Genomic DNA, 12,053 nt, shown 5'->3' on the forward strand with positions numbered 1-12,053 from the left:
AGGAAGATAGTCGTTCCTTTCCTTGTTGTCATCCAGTATTGTCCAATGGTGGGACTGCAGCTGACAAGCGTAGTAAATTATGGCTCCGAATTGCAACTAAGGGGTTTAAATTCGATTTCTACGCACTGCGTGGCGGTCTGAATTTGGTCTGAACGATGGAGTCGGATGGACAGACTCGAGAGACGCAAGACAGTCGTTCCTTCTTGATTATGCTAGAGTCCAGAACTCGGACAAACTCATGATCATGGGAAGACTCGGATATGAACGTCTGCAACTTGCCAGTGAAGGAATCTTAAGCTATTCCCGGTAGTAAGCTCATCGAGCTGCGGCGCCATGGCTCAAAACCGCGCAGCTGCCAGTATGGGCGTCTTCAAGACATACTACGTAAGTACAAGTTAACGTGATGTACACAGCCTAGTAGGTGCCAGCTTACTTTCAAGCTGACGGTGGCCTTCACAACTCGAATTTCTGCTCGTTTTGTGCGTATCCACCCTGATCTCACTTCATTTTGTACTCACTAGGGAGACGCTCAACAGTACTAGTAACAACTAGGGGTTGCAACCTCGTGCAACCTCATATTTTCTCTACAATACATGGCAGACGATGTAGAGCAGTGTCGAGCAGCCTTACAGGAGTGTCCCGCGGGTCATCCTGATCGATCCATGTCTCTTCACAACCTAGCCAACAGGCTTCACGACAGATTCCAGAAACAAGGTGTCCTGTTTGACCTGGAAGAAGCCATTGAACTCAATCGAGCTTCATTGGCACTCCGTCTCCCTGGTCATCCTGATCGATCCATGTCTCTCCACACCCTTGCTGACAGCCTTGACGACAGATTCCAGAAGCAGGGAGTCCTGTCTGACCTGGAAGAGGCCATTGAGCTCAATCGTGCCTCACTGGCGCTCCGTCCCTCCGACCATCCTGATCGATCTGTTTCCCTCAACAACCTCGCCAACAATCTTCTAGACAGATTCGAGCGGCATGGCGTCCTATCTGACCAGGAAGAGGCCATCGAGCTCTTTCGAGCTGCGCTAGCGCACCGTCCCCCCGGCCATTCCCTTCGGTCCTTGTCTCTCAACAACCTTGCTGTCAGCCTTCATGATAGATTCCGGGAGCGGGGCATCCTGTCTGACCTGACTGAGGCTATCGAGCTCCATCGAGCTGCATTGGCGATCCGTCCTCCCGGCCATCCTGATCGATCCATTTCCCTCGCAAACCTTTCTAACAGCATTCGAGTCAGATTTGAAGAACAGGGTGTTCCATCTGACCTGGATGAGTCCATCGAGCTCACTCGCGCTGCACTGGCGCTCAGTCCCCCTGGCCATTCCACGCGATTCGCGTCTCTCAACAACCTTGCCATTGGCCTCCGCGCCAGATTCGAGCAGCAGGGCGTCCTGTCTGACTTGAATGAGTCCATCGAGCTCCATCGAGTTGCACTGGCGCTGAATCCTCCCGACCACCCCCTTCGATCCGTGTCTCTCAACAACCTCGCCAACAGCCTTAGAAACAGATTACTGCAGCAGGGCGTCCTGTCAGACCTGGATGAGGCCATCGAGCTCAATCGAGTTGCATTGATGCTCCGTCCCCCCGACCATTCCCTTCGATCCGCGTCTCTCGACTTCCTTGCCATCACCCTTGAAGAAAGATTCCAACAGCAGGGCATCCTGTCAGACCTGGAAGAGGCAATTAGCCTCTATCGAACTGCACTGGCGCTCCGTCCCCCCGGGCATTATGATCGGTCATCGTCTCTCGACAACCTTGCCAACAGCCTTCGACGCAGATTCCAGGAGCGGGGGCGTCCTGTCTGACTTGGATGAGGCCATTGAGCTCCATCGAGCCGCACTGGTTCTCCGTCCCCCTGGTCATTCTCATCGACCCAACTCTCTCAACAACCTTGCCGACGGCCTTGTCAACAGATTCCGGCAGCGGAGCGTCCTATCCGACCTGAATGAGACCATTGAGCTTAATCGAGCTGCACTGGCGCTCCGTGCCCCTGGGCATTCTCTTCGATCTTCGTCTCTCAACTACCTTGCCAACAGCCTTAGATACAGATTCGAGCAGCAGGGCGTCCTGTCTGACCTGTATGAGGCCATCGAGCTCTATCGAGCTGCACTGGTGCTCTGTCCTCCTGGCCATTCCCGTCGATCCTCGTATCTCAACGACCTTGCCAATAGTCCTTCAAACCAGGTTTCAGCAGCATGGTATATCATCAGACTTGGAAGAGGCCTTCGAGCTTTATTTGCAGCTCTCACAAGTATCTCATACAGTGTCCCGTGAAGATATTCGTGCCGCAAAGTCATGGGCCGCCTCCGCCGAGCAGCTGGAGCATGGATCTGTGTTGGTTGCCTATAAGACTACACTGAGATTCCTTGATCAGCACGTTGCTGTTTTGTCGTCCTCGTCCCGCCATTTCGATGTGGTCAGGGAGGCCACTTCATTTCCTTGCAATGGATGCTTTCTCATGTGGTGTTCGTCATGGTGCTCTGACGACTGCTGTAGAATTGGTGGAGCAGGGTCGTGCAGTATTCTGGACCCAGTTGGCGCGCTTTCGCACACCACTGGATGACCTTTCTGCATCGGGTGACACCGGCGAAGGCTTGGCAGAAGAGTTCAAGCAAGTCGGCTTTCGCCTTCGCAAAGTGTTGGATGCTTTAGATGCGTCTCCTGAAGACCAGTCTCCGCAAATACGGCAGCTGACCATGCAATGGAATGATGTTATCTCCCGCATCCGCATGCTGCCCGACTTTTCCCGGTGTCTCCTACCTCCATTGTTCTCTGACCTCCAGAAAGCGGCCGAAGATGGTCCAGTTATTATCGTCAATGCCAGTCAGTACAGCTGTGACGCCCTGATCATCCTGAGTGACCAAGATCCCATTCATATTGCACTTGGTATTGCGCGGACCGAGGTCTCCGAGTTGTCCTCCACATTTCGCTCTCTCACAGATCATGCTGGCTCTTCGGATCATCAAACTGAGTTGCTCGACATTGTTGGCGTCTTGCGCGAGCTTTGGAATAATATTGTTGAACCCATAGTTCAAGCGCTCAGGCAGTTCATTCCTCGTGGCTCACGCATATGGTGGTGTCCTACCGCTGAGTTCACGCTGCTCCCTCTACACGCAGCAGGTCCCTACGAGCCGCACAGTCGTAATCTCTCTTACCTCTACATTTCATCTTACACCCCAACTTTGGCCACACTCATTCGTGCAAGAGAGCAGGTTTTTCGAGATGCGTCCACCCAGAATTTTGTTGCCATCGGCCAAGCGAACCCGGATGGTGGGAAGCCACTTGATTGTGTCGCTGCTGAGGTAGACATCGTCGCTCAGCGTGTTGCGCCCTTCCTGTCCTTTACATCGCTCACGGACAGCGAAGCAACAGTCCAGGGAGCATCCGATGTATTGAGGTGCAAACAATGGCTTCACCTCGCCTGCCATGGAATGCCGAATCGAAAACAACCATTTGACTCTTCATTCGCCATGCATGATGGACCTTTGATGATCAGGGACATCATACGAACTCACTTGCAGAACCCGGAGTTCGCTTTCTTGTCCGCTTGCCACACTGCGGTGGGACATGAGTCAAGCCTTGACGAGGCCATTCATCTTGCTGCGGCCATGCAATTCTCCAGATTTCGCAGTGTCATAGGTTCCATGTGGTCTGTCGATGATAGTGTTGCAGGGGAGATTTTCTCTCTCTTTTACGACAACCTGGTCGATGATTCAGGGAGATTGGACTGCAAATGTGCCGCAGGAGCGTTGCACAAGACTGTGAAGATGCTGCGCAAGAAGATTCCATTTGAACAGCAGATCGCATTTGTCCACATAGGTGTTTAATTTGAGACTCATCACACCTTTTTTTTTTTTGATTCACGGCGAGCGTACTTACATGATCCATACCCTGTAGGCATACACGCCCCGAAGTCGCGTATCCCAAGAATTCGCGTTTGTATTCTAGTACGCATACTTCCGCAGAGTCGTTACGTTTTTTGTACGAATTCCCCTAATATCCATGAAAACCCATTTGAAGTAACTCTCGTCCTGCAGCTACGTTGATATTTACCTTCGGAACAATGCACACTCGTGAATCTAGGGACAACGGACTCTCCTAAAATTTTGTACCGTGACTCTTGGACTCAACTTGTCTACTTCAAATGGGGTCTGAGTGTGGGATCCCTTCAATTCGAGTAATCGACGAAACTAAATATCTTACGGAATTACTGTGGTTAAATGCAATATCAACGGTCGATTCTACGCGTGCAGTATATTATAGATATATAGCGACTCGGACAGCGATGCTCATATATACATAAAGATCAACGTCCCAGCATCCGATCATGCCTCCTTTGATGTCTCTTCCAGTTGCCACCATCCACACTACTACTATCACTCCTGGGAATCTGCAACTGGCATGTAATATGCAAAATGTGCAACACACCTCAATGCGCTGCTTGAATCACCTCGAAAAAAATCATGTGTATGTAGGCTACTTAGAGATGATGTACTCTCCAAGTAGAATAAAAATTTCTTGAGTGTTGCAGCTGCGAGAGACAGAATAGTGGTGATTTGCAACCTTGTATAATCATAAATGATCCAGATCCCATAGATCCTAGAGAGATATTCAAAAAGTTACACCCGGAGCATATCAAACACCTCGTCAGGGTGTCAGAACACAATTTCGATAGAGGCCATTCTCTTGTTTTAAGATGCTATAGACAGAGGATTGACGACATGTATGAAAGCGTGACAGCAGATAGGAGAGTGTGTAAGAAATTCAATCTCCTCTAAGTGAAAGTTGACGGTGCCGCTACTGTGCCGATGTGTGACACGACGTGACCAAGAATACCAGTCAGACCCTGAATTTTCTCGGCTTTCATCCGACACTCCACCACAAAATCCTTAAAATCAGCTAAAATCAGATTCATATAGAGCAGCTACGAATCTATAATGGTGCAAATCCGTAGAAGAAAATATGATGTGGTTGAGGAGTTACAAAAGATTTATTGAAAATGTTGCAGAACCCCAGGAGTGATAGTAGTCAGATCTCTTCAGCCTATACTATCTTGGCCCAGAGTTGCAAAATGGCACAGAGTTGCAAAATGTGATGTAGCACACTCATCTTTCGCTCATTTTCTTTCCACAATGATTCTGAAGGATGATCAATGCATAGCTCACTGTCTGTATTTTTTATTTCACAAAAAATGGACGAGAAGTGCTTGCGGGAGTAAAACACTGCTCAGAAAGTGTACTTTCCACGCCAATCCATCACAGGGAAGCCATCGCATCGACCAAAAAAATTCAGGAATTTTACGCATGATTCCTCACTACCTTCTAACACTGCTCTAATTTTTTCCGACACAAAAACCGAGCTGTGTTGTGCGACACAAATGTTGTACTGTCGAGACACAGGGCGTGACAGGAGGAGTGATTTGGTGGTCGGAGTCGTCAAGCTCCGCTCGGCATCCAACGCCCTACTTCATTCGATCAACACTTGACGGCGTCGGAGAGTAAAAACGGCAGTGTGACACAGTGTGACATGATCAATTCTATGCAGGTGAGAAATTTTGCAACTGTGTGCTCAAACACCGTTCACGCTGGCTTCTCTCTGGCAACGTAGCCTCAACAAAATTTGCAAATGTGTTTTACATAGCGCTGAAGCCTGGACTGAGTCCTACGTCCCTCTGTTGTCGCCATTTTTAAATGTTGTGTTGTTGTTGAGCTATCACGCGAACATCGAAAAGTTTTGCAACTCTGGGCCAGAGATAGTATGCTCGAAGGCTCTACCCTGCTGACTAAGCTGTGCAAATGCTGGCAAACCCCCGCCTGCACCACCCCCGCTAGGGAGTACACCACTCCACCGCACATACTACAGTCCACCCCGCCACGGCGTTCCACTCCTCAGATTGCCTCCCTCAAAGCATTGATTTCAATCGGCCCAGTTTTGCAGCAACCGCCAACAATAATATTGTTCCATCCCCTCCCTTTTGCCTTGTTGATGAGGCCGGCCAATTCGTTTGCCCATTGATCGCTCGTGAGCGAATTAAATCTGGCCCCGTGGGGGTGCAAGACTAGGCGCGGTCTTGTATTCCCACCTATCACCCGTTCGACGTCTTGGAGTAGCCCCGGAAGGAATTCGAGCGCCGTGCCATTGATTCCAATACCGTCTGGTACTGGCATATTGTTATCGTTGCATATGATGGTATTTGCCACTTCGCCAGCTGGAAGGAAGCCGCCTCCAGGTTGAGGAAACTTGCCACGTGGAAAGGTCGCAGTAATCCACCAAGGTTTGGGATTGATTATCTCCTTCAAATTGCCCATTGCTTGCCTGATCGCCTTCACCTCTCCTACCAGCTGCACACTCTCAAACGCAACGAAATCAACTCTGTTCCATATCTCTTTATCAGAGGCGATCTCCCGGAGTCGATCCTCGTGAGAGCGTGTTAACGCTTCTGTGGAATTGTTCTTGCTTTCGATGTCATCACCGAAGGAGATCGTATTTCCCTCTGAGTCATTGTCAGCCTGTGGTCCGTAAGGAGGAGAGTAAATCCCACCAGAATCTTGGTTGGGTGCACGGCCAAAGGGTGCAAGCACGAGAGCTATATGGATGTCCGTCGGGCTGTCTTCGGTTGCATTACAAAACTGATCTCTAGCTTGGTTCGCTCTATCAACCGCAAGACGCATGACCTCACTAGACATCTGAAAGTGCTCGCATGCAGCCTGGCCGCTATGGACGACTGATGCATAACTTCCGGAAAGCATAACGGAACACACTTACGTCGATGTGAGAAGGACCCTCGATCCAGCCTCGAGGAAATCATGATGCGTGTGTCGCAGGGCATTAGGCGCGATACATCCGGAGCTGAATGGCGTTGGGAGGTGGAAGTGATCCTGTAGAGTACTACCCTGCACGAAATGAGCTCGTGTGTAAAAAGACACCTGTATGTTGGCTTACAAGCCCTCCATCGGACAGTCGGAGTGTTGTCATGATCGTCGTGGCTAGTGGACGCGATAAGAGATCAATCACCTAGGCTCCTTTAAAGTACTCTCGGCGTCTCCGACACTGACCTAATACGACAAGCCATGGCCCGGGAGTGTTTCATCTATCTTGTCTCATGGACGGGCTGGTTACCAGTCTAGTCGACTCCTGCGGCAAGGTCTGTCGTGTCCTTGACATGTTGACCTCCTTATGAAAGCCACCTAGGTGGATTTCATCAAGAGAGGAAGACAATGGTGTCTTTGAATATCCTGTTTATTATGGTACGTGCACTTTGTATCACGCTGTATCATATTCCTCCGAAGTAGAGTTGATCACGGGGAAATTGACGGTCCAGTACAGGAGAATCTGCGACGTGTTGGCCTTCCACGCCGCTCCGCCTTATCTGAAGTTCGACATAATCCTATCTCTTTCGCATATGCGATACTGAGTTGGAACTTGGTCGATGGTGTCGGGAACTGGTGCAACCCAGCCCGCTGCAATCTCATGCTTAACGGTTGGGAAAGTAACCACGCCAGCCTGCTAGACAACTTCCAATGTTCTCTACTTGACACGAAAGCAAGTAGAATGTTGCATTTCGAGATCAGGGTGTTGTCGAACTACTGATGCCCTGGACATATTTCGACACTGTATTCAGGGGCACCCGACTATTGCCCTCATCTCACCGTCGCTGGTCACGAGTGTGGTGGTGCGCGTGCTTCGGGGAATTATCGCCACTTTACACCAAATGACTCCTCCGGTATATTAATGCAACGAGGAGCTTTGCCATGAATTGGTCACCTTCCTACCCTCACCCTCACCATGAAGCTACTGCACGTTGCCCCAGCTCTTGCGGTCCTTCTTCGGATCTCCAATACTTTCGGCCTCAGCCTCAACCCCTCTATTGCAGCCATGAACCTAAAAATGGTTAGGTCATCTACGCCCCCCACCTCCGTCGATCTCATACGGAATGCGAGCAGTCACTCGCAGCGGCTCCTCGCTTATGCTCAATGGCGAGCGATGGACTACCAGCGGCGCCAACGTCTACTGGCTCGGTCTTCGACTGAGAATGTCATCCCCCCTCCGGGTCAACCTTTCTACCCACCATTAAAAGCGAGCTACCCAACATTCGGACGCATCACGGAGATCATGAATACGCTTCAGATCATGGGTGCGAGAACTATCTGTGGTCACACTCTCGGCATCAGCGTCGGCAATCCCCTGAGCGTCATGCCCGAACTGGGCGTCGTTAATGGCGGGCGTTCGACACTATAGACTGGGCTATCTATGAAGTGAGAAAACATGGTATCCGCATCTTTGCCCCGCTAGTTGACAACTATGTGAGTTCATGCATATGTTGCGATATCTGCACTTGCTCATAGCATTTGTTCAGGATTACTACCATGGTGGCAAATTCACCTTCCTCCGCTGGGCTGGGTTCAACCTCACTGGATCTGACTCCACTAACCCTGAGGTCATGCAGTTCTACACTAACCAGACTATCATCGACGACTTCAAGAACTACATTAAAGTGATCCTCACGCGCACCAACCAATTCACAGGCCTTACATATGCTGAGGGTCCCACGATCTTCGCTTATGAGACTGGTAACGAGCTCAGGTGGGCCTACCTTTGGAGATAAGTGGGTCCCGAATGAATGGACAAAGCAGATTGCAGGTATGCTCCCCCATCCGGACTTTTGATAGGTTTGAATCTTTACGCCGGTGGATATACAGTCGTACATCAAAGAACTGGCCCCTAACAAGCTTGTCATCGACGGTACTTATGGCGTCAATGCAACACACCTCTCCATCCCCACTATCGACATTTTCTCCGACCATTTCTACCCACCTAACATCGCCCAGCTCGAAAATGGCATCAGCCTCGTTCGATCCGTGAACAAAGTCTACATCGCTGGAGAATACGATTGGACAGGAAACAACCCTTCCGCTTCGCCACTTCCGGATTTCTTCAGTTCAATCGAAGCTAGCCCTGTTGTAATCGGAGATTTTTTCTGGAGCTTATTCATGCAGACGTAGGTCAGCTCGCTGTTAACTTCTGACATGTATTGATCTGTTGCTTTAGGTTCCTGATTGCACGATCTATGTCAACCATACAGACGGCGAGACATTGCAGTATGGTAACCCGGAAAACACCATGCAAACTAATACCCAGATTTCTGAGATCAGGCAGCATCTATTCAGGATGCAGGGGGCAGAATGTTTCTTCGTATATCCCTCCAGTGCCTTGCCCGGGGAACTAGATGGAGGTAGACCTGATGTGTAATTTTAATATCCAGAATGATTTTACCACATCTTCTGGTAGAGACTGATGAGTTTTTGCGCGCCGTGCACTGGGTCTGCCAGCGACCAGGTGTAGCAGGCTTGGCAAACGGGCTGGGCGGCAGGTTATTTTAGCTGATGCGGCTAGGTGGGTTGTCCATACTCACCTCGAGTATGTCACATAGATATGTGGCGTATAAGACGCATCCAATTGGCTGGCAGTACGTCAATATTATCAACGTTCGATATAATACCGACAGGCCCAGCACGAAGCAGTTCAACGACCAAAACCATGTGTATGCAGTGAACGACGCATCTATGCTACAAAGCAGGAGAGCGCCAAGTGGGGAGGATTATGTCTAGCTAGTCCAAGATAAAGTAAGGAAATCTTGTGGATAACGAAAGCAAGGTTATGTGAGTGGTATATACGAGGGTCGCAGTGAGAATGTACGTTAGTCGCGTGATCGATTGCGGGAATAGAGGTACGAGGGTGGGATGGAATGATGCCCACCACTCGAGGAGGGGTCTACCGTAATGCTCCGCTGTGCGGCGCCCGAACTAGTATGTATTGTGCACTAGGAATGTCTGTATGCTGCAATGTGCTCAGTCATAATCTCATCGCGTTCATAACCATCACCGTGCATACGCCGCCTGCCCACTGTATGCTGCTTGTGGGGTATAACCAGTCTGCATCTCTACTGCTGGCTGGCGGTACGAGGTCCGACGGCTTGAGTACGGCGTCGGTGAACTTGGCGCGTCAAAGTAGACCTTTTCCTGTACCACGCTAACACCAACACCACCAGCGTCCGTGGCGGCTGTCGCCTTTGTTGGATCACCGATGCCTGCACGAGTTCCCCACCCAGTTTCATGGAGCGTGAAAAGGGCATACAGCTTCATGATCGCAAAGTAGTACCCGAAGAGGATGAACGCGGGGACGTAGATGATGTGGCTGGGTGTATGCCAGAGATGCGGGAGGAGCTTAGCGGTACGGGTTGCAAGAAGCCAGACGAGGTAGGACAGAACGATGTTCCACCAAGGTAGATGGTATCCACCATCCTCGACGGAAATGGTACTTTTCCAGATAAGATACCCGACGAGGCAAGGTCCTACCAGGAGCGTGAAGGGGTTGAAGAGCTTGTCGACCTGCAGACGAGATAAAAATAAATCAATACTGATGACGTCACTAGCATTAAAAAGAACTTACCATGGTGTACGCGACATACTGGATGTGAGGTCCAAATATATCGCTCCGTGAATAATGACCGCAGGTCACTTCTCCAGGTATTTCGCGTCCACCGTAACACCTGTTTCAAGAATCTCCAGTTCGGCTTCATCGTGCTCAACAATTCTGCCTCTTTACAGCATTGGACGTAGGTACTCCATCCATGGCTCACCATCCACCGCGTCAAAAATTTATCATCGCCCGAGTTCAACTGGTACTTGCCAAGCCAGTAGTCATGCGTGAAACCATGGAGGAACTCGGGGTCTTTGAGAATGACGGTGCGGTAGGCAGGCTGTGCGACCCGAGAGACATGGAAGACCACCATCGATGTGCGTGCTTGAGCTGATTTCGATGTTACGGATTGTCAGACGGAATGCCGCGAGGACTTCCCAGACAGTCATGCGTTCGCCTACGGGCTGGACGCGCTGAGCTGTGCCCACGCCTCCAACTTTCTGGTCCTCGAAACAAGCAAGGACATATGGCAAAAGGGTCGGTGGCCAAATAGCATCGTCATCTGCAAAGACAATAATATCTGTGGTAGTATTCCTAATCCCGTGTGACATCTGCAATCGCTTATTCGCGTAAGGGACGGTGAGGACGCGAATACGTTCCGGATCAACAGCGTTGGCTAGTTCTTGGAGAGGAATGAGCATTTTTTCTTCGGTTATGATGATGATTTCTTTGGGTTTGCCGGCGAGCCAACTGTGGGCTGCTTCCTTGAATTCTTCACCGGCATCGATCGTGGGTACGATGATGGTAACATCTTCAGAGGCGACATAGGTAGGGTTTTCGGGGAGGGGGACAGGGCGGTAGGTGGAGGAAGCAATAATACGGATTATGTACCAGAGGTATCGGTAGAAACTAGAAAGCGGTCAGCTTTGCTTCGAAATAAGAACTGGATTACATACCCAATAACTCCAAATGGTACGACTACAAGGTAAAATTAGCAGGAGCAGCCAAGTGCTATACAAAGGAGACTTACAGATTGGAAAGTCATCGGACGTCAAGTAGAGCATGGTGGCAGTCTACTGCACCTGCAGTCTGGAAAATGGTTAGGCCAAATGAGCGACAGCGTCGTGACGACGACAGGAGAAAGGGCGGAGGCCTTGTTTAGGGAGGGAGGAAAGGGAAGGAAAGGCAGAATAAAAGAACGTTGGTGGTTAAGGCATGGACACAAGAAGTATTGTCGGGCTTTGAAATCCTCGAGTTAAGCTTTGCGCGGCTAATTCAATTCAAAACGGGAAGCGAGCATCGAATTATGACTACAGCTCCAAGTTCAAAATTATAATGCTACAATTATGCTATAGGACACCCAACCTCCAAGAATACGAGGCTGGCATCAAATCTCTCTTTTTAATTGATAATGTTCACATGCACAGCGGGGTCTTGGCAGTTGCTCGACGCTACGTGGTCGGTCAAATCCGGCGTCCAATTTGTTAAGCCTGATCTTCATATCTTCTTAATGTCCAGACGCATTGTAACAGATGTGGCCTGACGACGACGTCACGCGCAGCGATGAGACGAAACCATTTGGTTATTCCACTGTTTTCTTATCTCAAGGAGACTACCAACTGCAATTGAAA

General features: G+C 50.0%; 4 protein-coding genes across 4 annotated transcripts; 2 read left to right on the plus strand and 2 right to left on the minus strand.

Moving 5' to 3' along the window:
- Positions 1-593: 593 nt before the first annotated feature.
- EDB91DRAFT_1243601 (TPR-like protein) lies at positions 594-3,830 on the plus strand (the record flags this gene model as incomplete). The annotated part of the gene is made up of 4 exons (XM_041322318.1): positions 594-1,716; positions 1,769-2,187; positions 2,246-2,337; positions 2,378-3,830. The coding sequence occupies 4 exons, from the start codon at positions 594-596 to the stop codon at positions 3,828-3,830; spliced, it is 3,087 nt and encodes a 1,028-aa protein (XP_041182038.1).
- A 1,916-nt stretch (positions 3,831-5,746) lies between these two features.
- EDB91DRAFT_1104771 (Homocysteine S-methyltransferase) lies at positions 5,747-7,327 on the minus strand. The gene is made up of 4 exons (XM_041317399.1): positions 6,946-7,327; positions 6,769-6,896; positions 6,545-6,717; positions 5,747-6,496 (listed from the first exon to the last, which is right to left on the minus strand). The coding sequence occupies exons 1-4, from the start codon at positions 6,976-6,978 to the stop codon at positions 5,892-5,894; spliced, it is 939 nt and encodes a 312-aa protein (XP_041182039.1). The 5' UTR covers positions 6,979-7,327; the 3' UTR covers positions 5,747-5,891.
- A 174-nt stretch (positions 7,328-7,501) lies between these two features.
- Positions 7,502-9,611, plus strand: EDB91DRAFT_1297929 (glycoside hydrolase superfamily; the record flags this gene model as incomplete). The annotated part of the gene is made up of 9 exons (XM_041324938.1): positions 7,502-8,227; positions 8,260-8,306; positions 8,360-8,586; positions 8,637-8,643; positions 8,703-8,963; positions 9,052-9,235; positions 9,292-9,373; positions 9,434-9,469; positions 9,509-9,611. The coding sequence occupies exons 1-9, from the start codon at positions 7,789-7,791 to the stop codon at positions 9,609-9,611; spliced, it is 1,386 nt and encodes a 461-aa protein (XP_041182040.1). The 5' UTR covers positions 7,502-7,788.
- Positions 9,612-9,881: 270 nt separating this feature from the next.
- EDB91DRAFT_1234756 (glycosyltransferase family 2 protein) lies at positions 9,882-11,486 on the minus strand (the record flags this gene model as incomplete). The annotated part of the gene is made up of 5 exons (XM_041321243.1): positions 9,882-10,391; positions 10,472-10,734; positions 10,772-11,331; positions 11,379-11,400; positions 11,453-11,486. 5 exons carry the CDS (start codon positions 11,484-11,486, stop codon positions 9,882-9,884), a joined length of 1,389 nt encoding a protein of 462 aa, XP_041182041.1.
- Between the last annotated feature and the right edge of the window lie 567 nt (positions 11,487-12,053).

Source organism: Suillus paluster, assembly GCF_016628075.1.
Source record: "Suillus paluster strain FC165 chromosome Unknown EDB91scaffold_5, whole genome shotgun sequence".
Taxonomy (NCBI): domain Eukaryota; kingdom Fungi; phylum Basidiomycota; class Agaricomycetes; order Boletales; family Suillaceae; genus Suillus; species Suillus paluster.